The sequence below is a fragment of the Manacus candei genome, unplaced genomic scaffold (assembly GCF_025592945.1).
Source record: "Manacus candei isolate 608988 ecotype Guabito, Panama unplaced genomic scaffold, ASM2559294v1 h1tg000014l, whole genome shotgun sequence".
NCBI lineage: Eukaryota > Metazoa > Chordata > Aves > Passeriformes > Pipridae > Manacus > Manacus candei.
Window position 1 is genome coordinate 53,328,013 of NW_026138062.1, and position 20,330 is coordinate 53,348,342.

Here is a 20,330-nt window from a genome sequence, read left to right on the forward strand (position 1 = left end):
GTTAGGGATAATTACAGTTCTTCCCTGTAGCACAGATTAACCCAAATTACCAATATTCATTTAAATGTAATTTTGTCTAGGAATACTAACATGTATTGCCACACTTGATCTTGTGGTAATTAGTCTTCCATCAGGACTGGATGTAGTAAATGAACAGAAAATTTTTAGTATTTGCAAAAATCAAAATAAATGTATCATCCCTGTGGTTTTCCTTCTTTTTTTTTAGCACAAAAAATTGGTCTTAATCCTATCTCTTTCTAGCTCAAGAACTGTCGGAATTTCTGGAAATAAATTTTCAAATTCAGAAGAGCAAGATTTCACCTTATGCTTAGAGAATGCAGGCTTGACTCTGCTACTTCGTACCTCACACACACGTGTAACTACATTTCTGCAGTCTCCTGATTAGATGAATTGATTTCAACTAATCTGAAAAGTATCCATGTTTATCCATTTTAACAATGGCTCTCTTAGCACAAATCAGAAGCCCACATACACACCTGCAGGTTTGTTGGTGTACCCGTATATAGGTTTGGTTTTTTTACATGTATGCAGTGAAGATATAAGAATAGATATGGTACAGCAGAAAATCACCACTCCTACAGGGTGCAGCTGTCTGAGCATGCCAAGGTACTGAGAAAGCACAGTGAAAGTTTTGCAGTGTCAGTATCAGATCATTGCCACTCACAGTGGAGTCTATAAAACCTAAAAATTACGTTGAACATTATATCGCATTCTCTGCAATGATTATTCTTGGTGATGCATGATTTATATACTTGTGGGACAATAAGGAGTCAGCAGATAGGGAAACTATCTTGGGAAGAGCAGCAGAGGCCACTAAAAAGCATCCATCTTTCTCACACCTGCCTGTTCTCAGTGTCATGCCACAAAGGCAATAGGTGTGAATTTGTGAGCGGAGCTGTGGCCCACTCAAGATAATCCCAGAAATACATGGAAATGGTAACCTGGACAATGTCATGGTGACACGAGTGAAAACCCTCTGTGAGGCACAGAGCAACTATTGCCTTTATGGTGTCATTTCCAGATCCCTTACAAAAGAGACAATTTCATGGTGTTGAGCCTCCTGGCCTTACAGTATTTTTTTATCACTCTTGCTCTGAGCTGATGACACTGAACTCCTTCTTCCAAGCTTTCAAAAGAAGGACCTATTGAAGCTCATTCCTACCTTCTGCCTCATAATAGCAGCTCATTGGTTGTCTTCTGTTGTGAAGGTCCCTGACATGCTGCTTTTTCATATCACCACATTTAACACCTTTATGTCTCTCCTTCAGAACAAGCAATATTTGTATATAGCACCCCAGCTCCTAATTGTAGCATATGGCATGGCTCTCCTCTTCCTCTGCATGATCAATAATCCCACTTGTTTTTCCTGTTCTCCCAGAGTTTCAACACCAGCACCTTGAGTTCTCTTGTGTCTCTAAGCATACAAGCACTCATGCTGTGAGTTGTTCTGCAAAGTGGAGAAATCTTACAAACATCTCACAGAACAGAGGTCTCTGCAGAACATCTGACAGTATCACATCCTCAATGCTGTCGCTAAGATACAGACAATTTTAAGCAGGGCCACTACTGACATCTCATATGGGGCAGCTGTGGAGACTAAGACCTAACTCTGTCTTCAAAGTAAACTGGCTCCACTTTCTGATGCTTGTTATCTTTATCAACAATCCCTTTTCACACAATTCCTACAAAGATTTCACTGTCCCTTCCAACCAACTCTTTCACTTGCCATAAACATAATCCCTAGTATCTCTTACCATCTCAACATGCTCCTATTCCAGTCTTTTGGCAACAATTGTTAAGTTTTGCCTTTCACAGTTTCTAATGACTTCCCAAACTCAAAAGCTTAGTCTTCTCAATCATACTTTCCCAAAATCTTACACAGTCCTCTCAGCCTCTCAGAAACAGGTTGAAACTGATTTAAATTTTCCCTAATTTTAGCTTTAGACTGATTCTCAACATGAAATGCTTTAGTACAAACCAGTTCATTTTAACAAAGCGAAACAACAACTGCAAACAGGGTCTGAGATCAGTGCAGGTGATACAACCTCAGCAGCAGGTAATACGATAGTTCTCCCTGCTATGGGACCGAAAAGAAGACTATAATCATCTCTTTGGACTGTGAATGGATCCAAGCTGACTTTAATCAACTACTTCAGCTTTAATCAAGTAAGATTGACTAAAGAGCCTAGCCAAAAAAAAGCTCAGTATAGGTTAGCTACCTGATTACCCCCATTCTGAGAAGCACACTGCTTAGTTCAGGAAACACTGTTTCCATAATTCCTATATCCAAACTGTGTAGTTTATAAAGAAGTATGGGCACTGATTCAGAAATGCAACCATAGCTCTCCACAGAAACACAAACATGTTCATTCTTTGCAGTCTACTGTAACTGTCTGCAGTATGTACAGCACTATTTATTCATGCTACTGAAACATTCTCTCCGCATTAAAGTTTGCATGCCAGTTTCTCTCCCCATTTCTCTATCATCTACCTACACTTCTCAGATCTTAAGTACAGCATATAAAGGATGCAGCTCAACCTCCCATACGCTTCTAGAAGCGTAAGTAGAGGATTTTTTCTTTTTATTCTTTCTTTTTTTACCTGGTGAGCTAGAAGTACTGGGTGTGCAGTCACTGTCATCCAGCCACATATTCTGAACCATTGAATCCTGTTTTGGAGGGCCCTCAAGAGAGCACGTCAGCTCCTGGAGAGGGCAAAGAAGACGTGTTTTAATAATGCACTTGGTAAAATCAGGCAGGGTAGCCTCTGTTAGAGATCAGACACCCACCCTGTCATTCTCCTCTTCCTCAGATGCTCCATTTTCCCTTAATCCACTACAACAACTGCTTACACTGGATGAAGAACGTGAGAGTGGCTGCATCACACAGTATCCTGAAGTCTGACTCCTGAGTATTCTGTGAAATGCAAGCATTCAACATCATCATGCTTATTGTTACACACAGGCTTAATTTTTTGTGGCATAACTTTATTATACAGCAATCAGAAACAGTAAGAAGAAATGATTCATCCACAGCTAGTTTTTCCACCTAGGAGCAGAAAACAAGTGAACTGGCTTGCATACCTTATGTTCTAGTTGCTACATCATTTAGTAGAAACACCACTTCTTTGTCTCCATGCTGGATAACTGTATGAAAGGACAAATCTAACTGAATTTTTAAGTCACAGACTTATGCGTAGTAAAGCAGAGTGAGTCACACCATCTGCATTTAAGTACCAAATACATCTAGACATTCATTAAAATCAACAGATGCCTTATTTTGGAGATCAGAGACTTAGAAGCCTAAATATAATATGAAGAGACATGAAACTGAGTATAAAGGGCAGGCAAGACCCAGTCTTGGCCTCCCATTCCCACAGCTACTATCAGACTATCATGTTTGGTCTTATGTGAAATTCCAGACAGAACAAAGGGACTATAAAAAGCACACTTTTCATGCCATAGAGCTTATAAATTGTTACTGCTGGTTTTCTGGACAGGTGTAACACGAGAAGGCAGGAAAATACACAAACATTAACCAGTATTATAGAACAGTTAACTAAGAAAGTTTAACAAAGCAATGGGAAGGTTGGAACAAATTACTGAGATCTGCAGGCTGTCTCAGTGTCAAACTATTTAGCATCAAGTGCCAAGCTCTTGCACAGGCATGTCAGAACTTCCTCCTGCTTACAAACAGGAACACACCTAGGTCAGATTCCCATCCTGGTGATTTTCCATGTGACAAGTTGCCAGTAGATGGGCTCCTTTAGGTCCATTCCACTAAACTTTTAGGTCTCACAGGGTCATTCAACAGGGATATTCAAAGCAAACTGTATTGGATCACTTTACCACTACTTTCTCAAATGACACAGACACTGAGGTAGCCCGGTGCATGTTTCATAACTATCAAGAAAGACCCTTAAGGTCAGCTCTTCCCAGATCAGAATTTGTGATCCACTGCTTACAGTCATCTAAGAGATACAGCAGTCCATGAGGCTGACATGCTTACATGGTAGAAGGTGCACTGTGCATGTAAGCCTAAAATTTATGGGGAAATACCACTGTCTGCGTAAGACTAGCCAGTAAGGGAGAGATGAGTGCTTAAAAATGTTAAGAAATATAAAAAAAGCTAAGAGAGGCAAGAAAGATAAGACACTTTTAACATACTAAATATATTTATTCCTTCAGAAACACTGCAAAATGTGGCCAATCTTGACCTACAAGCAGTAATGAAACCTAAAGTCCCAGGCATATTCCATGCCAGCATGCAACAGGGAGAACAGTAAAGATAGGGCCAATATAGGCCAAAGATATTTCCTCTAATTTAGGAAATATATTTTGGAGGAAATGAAAGCCAACATGCTTCTCCCTCAGCAGAGCAAACAATAACATGAATTTAAGTGAACTGGGATCTAGATTTCCACAAAGTATCTGCTTCTCAGCATCTTTCCTCAGCAGGTTTCTCCATCCTCGTTCTCTGCACTGCGTTTCCTGACCTATGTAATTCAAAGGCACTAGAGACAGAGGTGGAAACGTGTTCCTCTGCTCTTGCCTTCTGCAGGCCAAGATATTCTTACTCATTTGAACGAAGGGGAAGCAAAGGGGTCGCACTCAAGGTGGCCTCCGTTCCCCATCATTAGCAGAGGCTGGTTCAGTGGCTGCTGACTGGGCAATGGGAAGAGCATAGAGCCAAAATGCTCCAACAGGAGCTCTCTGTCCATCTCCCTCTCCCAGAATTCCTGCTCCAGGAACTGCCAGTGGAGCGTTACTTGGTGCCATTGGTCTCTCCACAGTCCTTGAGGTCCTCTAAGTACGTTCATGCTCCTCTTAGCCAGGACTCTCATTTCACCCCAAAAGTCTTGCCAGTATCTTCAGTGAGGTAACCAATGACTGAGTAGCATCCGGTCCACTCCTGATTGGCTTGATGTCCCCACTCAGATGTGTCTGAGGAGGGAAAACACACATACAAAAAACCCATGTACTTTTCCTAGGATATGGACATATACAGTATAGTGCTTGATTTTTCAGATGCAACCCAGAAAGTTGTCTGTTCCTGAGGAGTTCTGCTACTTGGTTACATAGGCTGGCTTAAGTCTGTCCCTTGGGAAGAAAAATTATTTGGAAGGCTACCTGGACAGAAGAGCAGAAAAACTAAGGACAATTGTCCCTGCATGTGAGACAGAAGACACCATTAGCTCAAGTGAACAATGCAGTTTCATGGATTGCAGGCTGATCACTGCAGAAGGGTGTGTTGAGAATCAGGAGGCAAAGACAGAAAGTAAGTGCCACTTTGTCTCTACTATAAATTAATTAATCTATAATTTATGTGTTCCCTTGGCATTTCTTTCCAGGCTAGTTTTAGTAGAACACAGATGAAGAGGTTGATCATTTAAGTCTTGAATCTGAAATGGTTACTTAAGACCAGCAGCAACATGCTGGATGTTTCTGCGATAAGAGAAATTTCTTGTGACTCTACTCTATGGAGAGAACCCGGAGAGGATTGACTACATACTACCAGGGATAACCCATTTATGTTATCTAATAGGGACTACATAAATTATTCTAGAACCATTCAGAACTCTTTTTGCATTAGAATTATGCCTATATCATGAATCCTGATTTGTGGTTCCACAATGAAAAACAGATAGGCTATTTCAGCAGAACATCAGTAAATGGTCTCCAAGACAGACTGTGAGAATTTACACTCCCAGCCTTTTCCTGCAATACTGTGCTAATAATGTCTTGCTGAAAATGGTGTGCTTTACATGGTGGAATTACATGTTCTTACTCCCCTGTCTCAGACAACATGAAGAAAGTATGACTGCACATGAGCTAGTCCATAAGTCTGAGATCACAACTCTAACTCTGGATAATCACTAATTGTGCAAAACTCCATGCTACATCCCACCTCATAAACGAACTCTCCAGGAATGGGCTAAACCACCACAATTATGATCGTAAGTGGTTTGAGTCTGTGACTGGAAAAAAATGCACAGAGAGAATCCTGGGGACAGAACTAGACAGACTGCCAAATAATACAGGTCATGCCTCATGTGCATAAACAATATTCATGCAAGTATTGTTAGTGAAATCCCATGCTACGTTTTCTCTCCAAAAGCATATGGATACCAACTTGAAACAGCCATTGCAGCTGGCTCACCTCAGCTGATGGAGAACGGGGGTTGGGAAGTGGGGGAAGCCCACAATCATATGCAAAAGTCAGGAAAGAAAGCTTCATACTTCTTTTTTTCCAGGACATGCACACATTCTACAGTCAGGTAACCAGGACTAGCCAAGCTATGAGATCTTTTCTAAATAGGAGAAGTCTTGCTTATTATGCAAGGTAATCATCTATCTAATCAAAACAAGAGTCCCTAACACATACCTAGTCAGGAACTTCTAGTTCACTAACAAGGTCCCAGGCAGGATCAGGAAAGGGAGGTGGAATGATGTGGTAATGCTGGAAGATGGTGGTTGCTGACCAGTCAGCAGTTCCATGTCCTGCATTCTCTCTTGTCCTTGGCTGCCAGAGCTAGCATCTTAAATGGTCTGTATCTCCTAGATGTACTCACATCCTCCTCCACACCAAAATTCTGGACACTCATCCAACCCAAAACCAAAACTAGCACATACACAAAAATGTACTTACCAGAACTCTGCACCTTGGCTGTGACAAAATTCCGGGCAGTACTACAGCACACAACTGGGTAGCTGAACTACTGCAGATAGTCAGCAGCCTGTAATTCTTAGAGAGCATTGGGTCTAGTTGGAAGGAAGGCTCTTCCTTGTCAAATCTGGCACCTGGAGCAACTACAACCACAGAGCCCTGGTTCTAGGGCACCTCCTGAAATTTTCTTAGACTAGACACAGTCCTGAGGAAGCGACATGCCCTAATACAAAATAATCTGTCCCTTTTTTGCCACAGGTCTCATCCAAGTTCTCATGAAAAAAATTAGGTGTGGCAAGCTGTTCCAGAAAGTCAGCTGCAGCCTTGGATTTAGAGACAGGCTGCTCTGGAGTCTTGGAAATGTAAATGGGTGGTTTGCCTGAAGTATTTTAGATAGGATCACACACCAGTATAAAACAGCTTAGCAACAGCAAAGCTCTACTACAAGGAAATTGCATTTTTCCAGTTTTTGGCAACCAGAAACTGGAAAACTATTTTGCAGACTGCTGCATGAAGTGTTTTGCAGGAGAACACGGGGTGTGGTATGGCGTGCTTTAGCAATGAAACATAGGTGCAACACATGAGACCGTGCTGTAACACCTGCTATAACACTTCGGGAGGACTGAAGACAGGTTAGTTCACGCTGGTTGGGAGCAGCGGCATGGATTCTGCTTAAAGGGGCAGAACTTGAGGACAACCCAACATCCCAACATACCCTTGTCCAAGCTTCTCCATGAAGCTCCAAAATCACTCCAGAGCAAACTATAGAAGAAACATATACATGAGTAAACATGGATAACTGGACAGCTAAGACTCTGCGTATCCTGTTGGATGCAAGCTAACATTATAGTAAAGATATAACCAAAATCACCTTTAAGTAGTCCAATCTTTCTTCACCGACTGCTTCAGAAAGCCGAGTCCATGACAGGCTCTGAAATACTGTACCACAGCCAGACATCTAACTTTTAAGACGCTACAATGCCTGATGTGGACAATCTCAGCAAAGCCTCCAACAGAACGAGACATGCACCACACTTAAGCCAATACCAGAGACAGTGAGCATCTTTCAAATTATTTTCAACTCACTTGCTCTTCCTGCTGGGGAACTCTGGGGAGCTGGGACTGGATGATCCATCAGACTTCAGGTCAAAGAAAGTTCCAGGACTGTCCAACACCCTCTGTATCCTCTCTGCAGTGTCTCTGCTCGGAGAAAAGAGAAACAAGCTATACTCAGAGCCAGAGCTAACTACTGTCTATTCTAACAGTCCTTTACAAGCCCAATACAAAGCTGGATCTCTCATATACATGTGAAACAGAAGTAAACACAGTTGTATTGAAAAGGGCAGACTCCTTACATGTCACATCTGACATATTCAAAATGGCAAACTTTAAGCTCCTTTTGAATTGATTTAAAAGCTTAAATTAATTTCAGTATTCACCTTTAATTCTTTAACTTTTTCTTTTATACTCCCTCTTTCATTAGGATTTAATAGAGAGTGCAAATATGATGGTTACTATAGTATTACTGCTGCTAGTACTTGCCAAGATACTTCTGAAGAAAGCTGTCTGTGTGAGTAACTGAAAAGAGAGGTATGTTTAATTAAGTAAAGGAAAACTAAGGGGTTTTTTGGGGGGGAGGGGGATGCTGGGGAGCTTCAGTGATGGGAGTTCACAGAGCTCTTCCCCTGCTCTCCTGGTCAGTTGATCCTACCTGTACCCCTCAAATCATAGTTCCTCACGCCCTCACTTGTGCTAATAGAATTGTTTGTGAGACTGGAAATTACCCTGACAAAAATTCTAAAATTAAAACAATCCTGAAACTTCTGTAACACATGAACAAGTGGGATGGACTGGGTCAGCTCCGTCACCAAAGCCTGCACATCATTAAATTACAGCTTCAGGTGAAGTCACACGTTGAGCTCACTGTTGCCAGAAAGAGAGAATGCTCCAGCCTCCTTCACTCTTACTGAGTGCACTTCCCATCAGTCCTGATACCCATCAAACTTCTCCATGAGCCAGTTCATGGCGGAATCTGGCAGACAATTATCAAGGAAAGCAAGTTGATACTTTTCCTCTTAGATTAGTGGGCTGAATCGGTTCCATGAAAGATCCACTGAGCATCTGAGCCATCACAAGGAACAGTCAGAACTGGGTAGTTGAAAGAGACAGTGGAAGAGGGGAAGTATCACATCTGCTTTTCAACAGCAACAAACTGTTAGAACAGAACAGTTGCTAGTGAAACCACACCTTCAAAAATGACCCAAAAAGTCTTTCACAAAATACAAGCTAAGGCTCCCTGTTCCTCATATCTAAGTTTACAAATATGCAAAAAGAAAGCTAAATAAGCCAAACAGCTTACCAGTTCCTCCTAGTAAAGAGCAGGAAAAAAAAAAGAAGAAAATAAATCCAGGCATTTTCTTTATGATAGAAAAGTTTTACAGATTCTTCAAGGGGATAGAAAAGCTTGTTGAACACAAAGTAATGGATTGAGGGACACAACTGCCTAAAGTACAAAAGTAATTAAAATAGTGAGAAGCTGTGGCTAACTGTGTTGGCTTAGACTGGGCAACAGGGCAGTTGTCTCAGAAGATTTTTCTCCAAGTAGATTCTATACTATTTTTATTCAGATTAGGTCATATGTACCTCATTAAGAAAGAACAGAATATGTAGTAATTTCCTTCTGTCATAAAATCACTGGTTTCCACATTAAAGATTACTTTTTCCCTTCTACATCGAGTCTTTAACCTGCTTTCTGGAATTCTTGCAACTGGGAAAATTGCATATTAGATGCACAGCACTCAGGTGACTTTTGAGACTCTGTATAATCTTAAAAAGGTGTCTCAGCTAGAGCTGAGAGAAATTTATGATTTATCTAAATAATCTCTGGTGACTAGTAGACAACTTTTGAATGGTTATAATTCTGTCAAATATGCCAAAACACTCCTTGAATCTGTATTCTTTCCATTAGTTATAATTATTTCTCAAATGATCTGACTTAAACACTAGTCTTTTTGACTTAATGCTTTAAAAAGAAAGTCCTTTAAGATACAAGAAGTTTTGCCTATTTGAACATTTTAACATGGAAACAAACAATCAAGCATCCCTTTACCAAGTATTAGCCTGTCATCTGACTCTTATCTAAAAGTGGTGAATACAGAAGAGGAGACTCAAGAGTCCTGGATCATACTGTAAAATATTTAAGAGCGATCTTACAATATTCCTCTGCCCATTTCCTCCAGTCCTCCTCAAATACTGATTCTCCCCACTTCCAAATGTCCTTTTTTAATTTTGTCTGTTTCTGTCATTTGTCCATTTCTCCAGCAGCTGATAATTAGGTTTTTCTTCCAACCATTTCCATTTCAGCTCTCATTCCTGTCAATTCCCCTTCTGTCTTTATATGTGCCTTTTCATGTTCCTTTTCTCATCTCCTCCTGTTTTTCTACCCTCTTTGTCTCATCTTCCCACAGCTCATACCTCTTTTCCTCCTGTATGTTCTCAATGCCAATGGCACTACTCCGTCGCCCATGGAAGCGGCTGGCTCGAGTACGTGATGGGCTCCTACCAGGCAAGGCAAAAGACTAGAAAAAAGGAAAGCGTGATAGAAGGGAAGGAAGGGAACAAGACAGGAAAAACTGTGGAGAACTGGAAGCGTGGCAGAAGAGTTTGTGACATGAATCCAGATCCTCTCCTTTACTCTGCAATACAATAGCATGGCTCGGCTCCACCTCTGCAAGAAGGAGTACTTTCTGTCAGTGAGAAAGAGCAGCCAGGGCTTACAAAGGTGGTATGAGAGAGGGACAGAGAGATACAGAAACAAAGGCAGAACACAGCCACTATACAGAGAAAGGAGCTCTGGAAGGGAGGTATCCCCCTTATGATGAGAGGAGAGGCAGAATCAGAAAGGTAAAGAAATCAAGAAGTTAAAGGTGTGGAGGAGGCAGCAAACCCAAGTCATTAATAGGCTGTGACTTCCTTGTGTTGACATAGAGAACACATGCAACCAAGAAATCTTCCCATTGAAGGGCACCTTCTTGGCTTACTCGGAGATGCCTTTGTTGTAGTTTGCCTGTATTGACATCACTAGTGCAGAGACCACAACTGGCCGGATGCACTTTAGCCAAGGTAACCATATTTTCAGTATTGGAAACACGGATCCTTTTCTGGAAAGATTTGTCCCAGATTTATTATACTCATGCTGATCACATATGTTTAGTATCCCTATCAAATAAGAAAGGTTTTGATAGTGACTAGAAATATTCATTCTTTTTCTCACCCCAAACTTTATTAATTTTGCTGTTTCTTCCAAACATGCAAATTCTATTTACAGCAAAACAGCACCTTGAATATATATTGTGCACCTGTTTATATTACAGAAAATAATCTGATTGTTGAAATTGAAAAAAGTTAAACAGTTCTAGTGTCCTTATGTTCTCAGCTCTTGCCATATGACAATACAGTACCATTCTGGTCAAACTACAGTGCATGCATTTTTTAGCATATGGCAAGGTATACAGGATCTAATCCAGGATAGCAGAGATATATGTCAAAAGTAGAACCATGTTTGACTTTCTTCTCCCAGTTTGCATGAATCTCAGCTCTAGCTGACACATGAACTGAGGCTAAAGGACAGGCACAGACAAAACAGACTGCAACACATACTTTCACCACTTGTGAAATGGGATGATACAACAAAAAGATTCACAGGCGGTACAAGAGGACAAACTAATAGGGAAAGAGAAATAAAATGTATGGGTGGCTACAAAGGTATGCCGGGTTTTCTTCTTACAGCCCACCCGAATACCTTACCGCAGCAATGGCCTTAGGGCCCTCGGCGACACTCTGGCTGAGGGCAAGGCCAGCTGTAGCTGGGCGGCTGGGCAGGGTGGCTGGCTGCTGCTTTCTCATGGATATCCCCATGGTATCCAGGCTCTGGCTGCGGCCTCTGATCACCCGCTGAACAGGAAGGAGGCAGGGAAACAGACAAACACAGATATACACATATAGACATGCACACGGTAGGGTAGTATGAGAAGCATCACAGATTGAGTGGAAAGTTGTGACAGACCGACATCAGAACCACACAAATCCTAATTCCTAGAAGGTAGCATCTTAGATACTGTCCATACTACTTCATGCATGGAGCTCTGGGAAGAGCCAGGGAGGAACTCTTCCTCATGTATATTCTCTACTTTCACTTCCCTTGTCCTTTTGCAATAATTCGAGATTCCCTACCAGTATCCCAGCATACTGGATAAGACAGCATCTACTGGAGCAGTCCTACCCAGTAGAGGCTATAAAACGCAAAATCAAACTCCTGTTCAAGACTGTAAGGTTCAGTCTTGTATGAATTTCAGTGCTGGCTGCAAGGGGAAAGCAGACATCAAAATCTGAAGCATTTGAAAAAGCCATTTTCTGAGTTTACTCAGCCTTTTCCAGCCTTTTACAAAGGTCATCTGTATACATGACATGCAAACCACAGTATCTGCTAGAAGTCAGAAAAGGGATATTTTAGGGTAACTAGAGTACATGGATGGGTATAAAATTCATGGTTAGTAGCAAAGGCAGGGTAGATTGATTGTATGTAAAAATGCACCTCACCAAAGCATCCCAGATCTGACCAAAGCTATGCACATAGCTAAAGAAACTGTATGTGAATGGATTCGTTTCAAAGCCCTTAGTAACTCTAACCAGCCTACCATGCAAAGCAGGTGGTGGTCATCTGAAGAAATGCTATTCATAACACTTCTTTCCAGACAGAAGTGACATCAGATTCTCTCTATATAACCAGTTCAAAACTCAGTTTGCCCATTCATATAAAAACTTTGCTTTCTCGTATCATCTTGATCACTTTCAAAACAATGTTCTGTCACCTGATCCTGACTTATTAAAAAACTGAAACAAAACAGCACCATGCCATTTACACTGAACAAAGATAAAATAACTCTGGCTTTTAGAGAGTAAGTAAAGCATCACAGTTTTTCTAGACAGTACACTCAGAGAGCCTTTTGCAACCGGATGTGTCTATCTCGTATTGGCCTTTTTAGCCACCAATGCGCTTGTAACAAACGTGGGTAAAGCCCTTCCCAAATCTCTGTTCGCAAAGCCCAGCCATGACACTCAGTTTAGAAACTCTCTTGTAGTAGCTCTTGCAACTCTTCCAATTATAACGAAAATGAATTGGAGGAGATCTGCTGTAGGAACCAAAAGCCCCTTGCTAGTAGTTATTACAATTCCACTTGCAAACACTGATTCCTTTTTCTGTAAGTCACAGAATAAAACCCCATCTGACACTAGACACCAGCATGAAGCACAAAGAGTTTGACTTCTACAGGCCAGTATGGAATTCTGCACCACACTATAGCTCTGTAGGATGGCTCACCTTGAAATTTTCCAGGAAGCCCCCACTGCCATTCTCTATCTTGTCATCCTCCCCTGTGGGTAATCCCATCATACTGCGGCTGCGAAGCTGCAGCTCCTCAAAAAGGCTCTCCAAGAGGGCACTCCGTGTTCTTTCCTGCATCAGCATTGGAAATGAGAATATCTTTTAACGGGAGCGGAGGATTTTTTCCCTGTTTTCTCAGTGTCTCACATCCTTCTTAAAAAAACCCAACAACCAACCAAACAAAAAATTCCCAAAACAGCAACAACGAGAACAACAAAACCCCATGAAAATACTTCAAACAGTATGAAGTGTTTTAACTGCATAGTTACAGTTTACAGTTTTACGACACAGTTATTATCGCAGTAAGACCCAGCCCTTTTAAACTCTTTCTAAAGCAAGTCATAAAGGACACTTTTTTACAGCTGATGAAACAGAGGTATGTTTTTTCCAGATCAGGCAAACAGCAGAGTCTGGAACGGAATTTTGGTACCAAAAATCAGTGATATCAGTATGCATCCTGTACCATAATAGTGAGTTTCAGCTAATACAGAATTTCCTCCAGCAAACTGTATGTGTCACATTCCCATTCTTACTTGAGGATTAGACCTTTACATTAGAATGCACCTGTTCATATTCTATCACACCTACTATGAAATATGAAGGAAGCATCCCATAGCTGAGTATTAATCACATTTCATCTTCCTTTCTTAAGGAACACAATATCAAAAGTTAAAAATTTTACTATATTTTCTTAATCTGACAATAATATCTTTATAACTACATATAATTATAATTTTTAATGGAAGTAACCAGGTAATAGACCCACCTCTAATTTAGCAAATTTCTCAGCTCGATAGCAGCTGTACTCAGCATTGATGAGCTTGACCAGAAGGAATTCACGAAATTCTGCACTCTGTAAGATAAGATGAAGACTAGACTAAACTGGAGATAAAAACAGTAATAAAAATATCACATGATAAAAGCTCTGCTTACTACTCTTTGGACCTCCAAAGTCATTTAGCCAGACTGACTCAGAATATTAAGTGTGTGTACAATATCCTCCTGCCATCTAACATTGGACCAGAGAAACAAACCTTTTTAAATATGGCTGGATTTGGCAGAGGGGGTCCAAAGAAGGGGACATCATCTCGGGCTGTGACTGAAACCTGAAATAATATAAGGGAATAAAAAAAAGTATCGTAACACAAGTGAAACTATCAAAGTTTTCAAACTACTATGATAGACCTGATCCCTTCTGAATAATTTACATACCCAAAAGAGATCTAATACAGCATCCTGTGCATCCCTTTGTTTCTGAACTCAGTGGATGAATGTGCTGATTTATCTCCTAGAAATTCAGCTGGATGTGCACACAGCAAGAACAACAAAAAATTGAACCAACTGCTTTTTTAAAAAATATTTTTAATAATAACCAGTATAATCAGTATATTTACCAAAAAAAATGCTTCTATTCAGGCTGCAAGATAGATTCACCTCCACTAGAACAACTTTGGTCAACATGGTTGTACTGACCTACTTGTTTTTTACAGAGAATCCTTGGTAGAGATACACTGCACACTGAGAGAAGCATCTCAGTGCCACTGCCTCTCTGAGTCACGGGTGATAAACATGCAAAAGCATTTTCCCAGTATGAAATAAGGAAATGCATGAGTTTTGTTTGTTTTATTTTTAACATGCTCCTACCTAACATATCAATGTCAAAAAAAAAAACTGTAATGCAGGCCAGCTTTTACATAGTCACTTGTCTCCTCACAGCACTTACTTATAATTACATGCAGCTATCTTACCACAGCACTTCACAACATTTCAGAGTTAATTTTTTTGTCATGTTTGAAATGGAGCAATATCGTTATTTGCTATTTCATTCAAGAAGGAACAATGTCATGACAATTGCAGCTGCCTCAAAATAACAATGAATAAAGGTCACAGAGCCACAGAGCCAATGAGAGGTGTGAGTTTACCGAGAAGAAGTAGTGAATTTTTGCGCCCTACAATACAGAGAACAAGAGAAGTGGAATCCCATGCCCCTGATCAGCACGAGGCTTTCATTTGTCACTACAAAATGGCTGCCCAAAGCAGAACAATGGAAGATGGTTGCTCCACCAACACCCTCTTCGGTGGAAAAGCAGATGGAGATCCTGTCCTAATTTTGGTATTCTCAGTGTTCCTGTAGACCTCCAAGGCATAGGGACTCATCATCACCAAATCAAAATCCCTACATAATACGAGACATAACACACGGATTAAAGCGTTTCTACAATGGAAACTCCATCATAAATGCAAGTTTCTTTATATTTTCTGCTCTTTAAGCATGACTGAAAGTTGAACATAAAGATATATAGACATCCATACAGAGTCATGTCAGGGAGGGAGAAAGAGAGCTGTATCCAAAGACTGCAGATATGGAATATGAGCTCTAGCAGGACTTCTTTCAACTGGAGGGCCCTAACAGGTAGCTGTTCCCTACCAGATAGGCATCAGTTCTGAGAACCCCAAAAGCAGGTGTAGATCCCATAGATTAGGCCAGCCAGCTGTATCTGACCTGCAATCTCAGGTAGTGCAAGCTCTAAGCACTGCGCGGTACAGCAGAAGAAATGCAGACATGAATTTTACCTGACTTATATCATGTAAGCAAGACAACCCCCAAAGTGGGATCAATTGTGCCTCATGTCCCTTGATGTAAACAAAATTCTTTTATCTGAATTCTTCCTGCTTCTGTTCCCAAGCTTCAAGCTTCAGAAATTCATCAGCTACTTTGAAAAACATACAACTAACACTCTAGTTTCATGTGCAGATACTTAAGAAATGAGGATGACAGCTGACTGAACCTGTACCTCTCCCAGAGGCCCAAGTACAGGTTTCCACTTCAAGGATCAAAATCAGTAGAGGGGAATCTATTGATTCTGGTTACCTTGTAGAGAGTGTCCCCAGTGGTGCTATGAGTGAGCTGAACTACCACATAAGCATGTAGGAAATTAGAAGCAATCATATCAGGGACAAAAGGTGTGCTTTCATCCTGGAAGATGATGGCTACAATGTCATTCCCAATGTGACGCTTCCGCTGAAGCTGGAGAGGAAAAAATAATAAAGAGAGAAGGCAGGTGAAAAAGAGCAGAACAGTACAATGGGGCCTCAAACACCCATTTGCCAAGCATCTCAAATCCATCTGTTCAAGCAAACCCCTCACCACTACTTTTACCATTACTCCAGCCATGATTCCCAACATTATACAGCTAGTCGTTCTCCCCTCTACACAGTCCTTCTTCGAATATCCCCCCTCTCTTAGACACACCGTTGTAGTTCTCCTTCTGATACCTGTTGGGAATCTCCCTCTGTGAAGGGCAGCTTTGTAGATACATGAAACATGATCTCCTTCCCCCGGAAATTTGTATAGACTGACTCAGTGCCTGTTTGACCTCTGGTAACATCCAAGCCTCCCCGGAACCTGAGCAAATCCATACCACGCCATAGGTCAGGCAGTAGAGATGAGAAAGTAGAAAGAAAAACGACAGTATCAGTAACAGTAGTACATCAATATTATCAAAGGTAATTTTTAGGAAGTCAGTGATAGTGACGCACCAAATCTTACCCAAACCAATGCACTGACTGAAGCTGCACAGTGTTTCTGCTGGTGAACGTACCAGCTTGCTAAAAGCTATGAAGCTAAACCAGGGATCCTCAAAGATGCTACTTTCTTTGGTATTCTTCTGAGAAACACACTCCATATTTCAGAACTACAGAAGGGATGGGCTGCCCCACAGAAAGAGCCTAAAACAATACTGTTCCATACCATTGTGAAACAAACTTGTATTTGCACTTGTTAAATAAAATTATTCTTTGATGATACTGCGGGTCAGACTGAGATACCAGGAAAATACCAGCAGACACCTAACTAGTTTCCAGCCACGATGGCTGACAAAAGCATCCTGGGCTTCTTCACCTGCACTGGGATTCAGAGGACACAGCACTTCTCTGAAAGCAGGGCTCTAACAGAGCCGCAGCCTGTGAATGCACAGTGTTCTCTGACTCAGTTTGGCTTTCTAGCTGCGCTGGGTACGCACCCACGGAAATCCTGCAGCTGAATCTTGTCACCAAGAAAATCCAGGAACTCCAGGAAACCCTGACTCTCTACTGTGTTACTGAAGACTTCTTCTTCAGTTGTCTACAAAAGGAAAGCAGAACTTGTAAGAAGCACAAGCAGTACAAAGAACAAGCAGTAATTTCTATGCACAATTCAACCAACAAACATCTCTGCTTAAATACATTTCTGATCTGGGCCTTCCATGGTGCTGGGGATTCCTACCTCAGCCCCAAGCTGCCATTAGGGTTAGACTTAGGGTTCAGAGATCCACAAAGCCTGCACTTCCATGGACACTGGGAGTGGAAGAAGCATGCCAAGGGAAGCATGGCATTGCACCAAAATTGCTTCCTCCACACCTTTCTCATCTGGGCCACTTCATGGTGCTGGGGAGCTTTGCCTCATCCCTAAACTGCCTTTAGGGTTAGGATTAGCATTCAGAGATCCATAAAGCCTACAGCTCCAGGGACAGTGGGGGTGGAAGAGACAAGAGAAGGGAAGCACAGCACTAGAACAATATCACTGCCTCCACGAACTTCATCTGGGCCGCCTATGGAGCTGGGGACTTCTGCTTCAATCCCAAGCTGTCATTAGGGTTAGGGTTCAGAGATCTGCAAAGCTGCCAGGGATACTGGAGGTGGAAGAGGCATGCCAAGGGAACCACGGCACTGCACAAACACTGCTGCCTCTGCACCACTGCCTCTGGACAGCACAGATCTTCTTACATTTAAGCTAAGAGAACTGACTCTTTGCATTTTGTCTCGCATATAGTGGGATCTGACAGAGCTTACCTGTCCAGGTTTCTGGTAGATGACCCCAAATTTGAAGTTATTGCTTATGACGTGTTCATCAAATGCAACAATAAGCTGCGAAGCCTGAGGTAATGAAAACAGAAATTATCAGCTGGATGTCATTAGCCAGATCTTGAAGAAAAAGTGACATAGACATACCAGAACACTGTACCTTGGGATAGAGGACAGGAAAGAAGCGTTCAACATTCACATCCTCACACAGTAGCTGTCAAGTGAGAAAGAGAGGGAAACAGAAGCATGATTATCATTTGCCCTAGCTTGCTACACACATGAGAGTGCAGGCACTGTTTACAATTATTTGACAGGAGCCCCTTCAGGCAAAAAATCTGAGCTAAAATTAAAAGAGAAAGAAGAGAAGCTAAATGAAAGGGTAGGAGGGAACTATATGACAGTTCTACTGGGAAATAGTAGAAAAAGAGGGAAATGGGAAGACAGAAGTGAAAATAACTTGAAGAATGAGGTCTTAAACAGGCAAGCATGAATCTCACCTTTGCCATCTGGACAGCATTGGGAAACTCATTCAGACAGGAAATGGGGATTAGGTCATGTTTGGTGCCAGTACGAGTCCTGACACAAAATAAAAAAAGGCATTAGAGACATAGCTGAAGGGAAACACAAACAACACTGGTCCTTTCTTAAAGAAAGGTATCCATTTCTTCAGAGTATCCTTAAAGCAGTAAATCCCAAAGGGTTAATTTTAAGCCTGGTGCATAAAGTCACTAGAAAAACAAGGTCCTTTCAGTTCTTATTGTTCATCACTTGTTGTGGGAAGCAGAGGAAGACGAAACAGGAATGTTTATTCTCTTGCTCCTTTGCATTCTTTTGTTTAAAGAAATATTTTGCTTTTCTTTTGCCCCCCGATTTTCTTTCACAGAAATCTAAATGCTGAAATACAATTCATGAACAAAGAATAATAAAGGATTCCTAAGACCACATATTGAGGGCTTGAAAGACTGTAAAAGGTCTGTTATAGACAGCTTAGGAAAGCAGATCTAAGCAAAGTAAAGGAGGCAGAAATTGGTGTAGCATTGTTCCAGAAAGATAAAGAAAAGCTTCCTTCCTCTATATTTGTATATTTAACGAGAGATATCTTTCTAAGAAAGAAGAACCATCGATCTGTCAGAATCCTCTTCAAACCATTATAAACAAGCTACTGACCAAAAAGTACTGCATATAATGAAATATCTTAATAGAGGAATTTCTACCCTTTTGTTCTTCCTTGGTCTCTTACAGGGAAGGGTTTGGGGCTCAGATAAACATTCCCAGGCACAGCTCATAAATAGGCTCTCTCTTTATTTTAAGATTATTGCTGGCACTGAAGCATTATCTGCATACAGTGATGGAAACCCACCAGTGATTCTCTTGTAGCTGACTCCTATGCAACCAGTATTTTCCCTCAGTCCTGGACGAATCCTTCTCAGCAGCAACTGTATTAGAATAACTGTTGATTCCAGTAGCATGTTGCCTACTGGAAATTCACCCAGCCCATACTGTGGTAAAAAGCTTTTCTGAAGCGTTGCCTCTCACCCATGCAAGGTCCATCTCTATTCTTCCTCTAGTTCACTCAGCAGCTCTCTCTGGGCAATGTCTCTCTGTGGAAGCCCTAAAGGTTATGGCACTTTGTAGGCTGCCCTGGGAACCCAGGAAATGTTCTAGCTCACCTTCAAGGGAGTCTTAGTCTCAAGGACAAAGCCTGGGCTAGGCTGTCCTCCATTAGGAAATCTATATTCTCCTAGAGAGTACTCACATGTCTCTAAGTAAACAAAAAACCCAGAAAAACTTCCTATTTGAGGGAAGAACAGGTATCTTTCACACAGCTACTATAAAGACGCACTTGCAAGCACCACTTCAGCTTCCTGAAGGAGACTGCTGAGAGCAACTCAGAGGGGAAGGCAAGCAGAAAAATGGCTCAAAGTTTTCTTTGTGGTCCTCTCCAGAAGAAAGTCATGAAATTCACATAGAAGGAAGCTCAAGGTAAGATGAGAGACACAGCACAGTAACATATGCTTCAACAACAGCCACTGTTACCTCAGCAACAGGCGTAGATTTTCCTGCTTCTCAATCTGTTCATACTTCACAGAAAGTACTAGGTAGCCCAAGGACATGTCACTGGAGTAAAAGTTCTGGTGCTCCTGCAAACAGGAAGCCAAAATGCATTATTCCCAACATGCTTCCCAGAGAAATTTACCAGATTTTTTTGCATACAACCTGTCACTCAAGATTAGCTGATTTTTAATTTAACTAGCAATAGCATGCTTGAAGACATGCATATGCTGTCTTCCAGCCCACTTGATCATCAATGCATGAGCATATCAGTCAGAGTGCATCCACTGTCAATTCATTTTCTCCTC

The 20,330-nt window shown here is 41.4% G+C and overlaps 1 protein-coding gene across 16 annotated transcripts in view; it reads right to left on the minus strand.

Annotated features, from left to right (window-relative positions):
* LOC127468022 (rap1 GTPase-activating protein 1-like) overlaps nt 1-20,330 on the minus strand; it is a 44,696-nt gene that overhangs the window by 4,080 nt on the left and 20,286 nt on the right. For 6 of the 16 annotated variants that reach the window (XM_051780729.1, XM_051780728.1, XM_051780725.1 and 3 more), the window contains 15 exons: nt 20,008-20,111; nt 18,468-18,546; nt 18,131-18,184; nt 17,959-18,042; nt 17,151-17,251; nt 16,405-16,534; nt 16,001-16,156; nt 14,163-14,234; nt 13,895-13,981; nt 13,066-13,200; nt 11,493-11,639; nt 10,161-10,264; nt 7,773-7,889; nt 2,810-2,936; nt 2,623-2,725 (listed from right to left, as the gene is read on the minus strand). In XM_051780729.1, coding sequence (XP_051636689.1) covers nt 2,623-2,725; nt 2,810-2,936; nt 7,773-7,889; nt 10,161-10,264; nt 11,493-11,639; nt 13,066-13,200; nt 13,895-13,981; nt 14,163-14,234; nt 16,001-16,156; nt 16,405-16,534; nt 17,151-17,251; nt 17,959-18,042; nt 18,131-18,184; nt 18,468-18,546; nt 20,008-20,111 — 1,600 coding nt within the window. Of the gene's footprint in view, nt 1-2,622; nt 2,726-2,809; nt 2,937-2,986; nt 4,964-7,401; nt 7,449-7,768; nt 7,890-10,160; nt 10,265-11,492; nt 11,640-13,065; nt 13,201-13,894; nt 13,982-14,162; nt 14,235-16,000; nt 16,157-16,404; nt 16,535-17,150; nt 17,252-17,958; nt 18,043-18,130; nt 18,185-18,467; nt 18,547-20,007; nt 20,112-20,330 lie in introns of those variants that run through there. The other 10 variants (XM_051780736.1, XM_051780732.1, XM_051780724.1 and 7 more) reach the window with 9 other exon arrangements.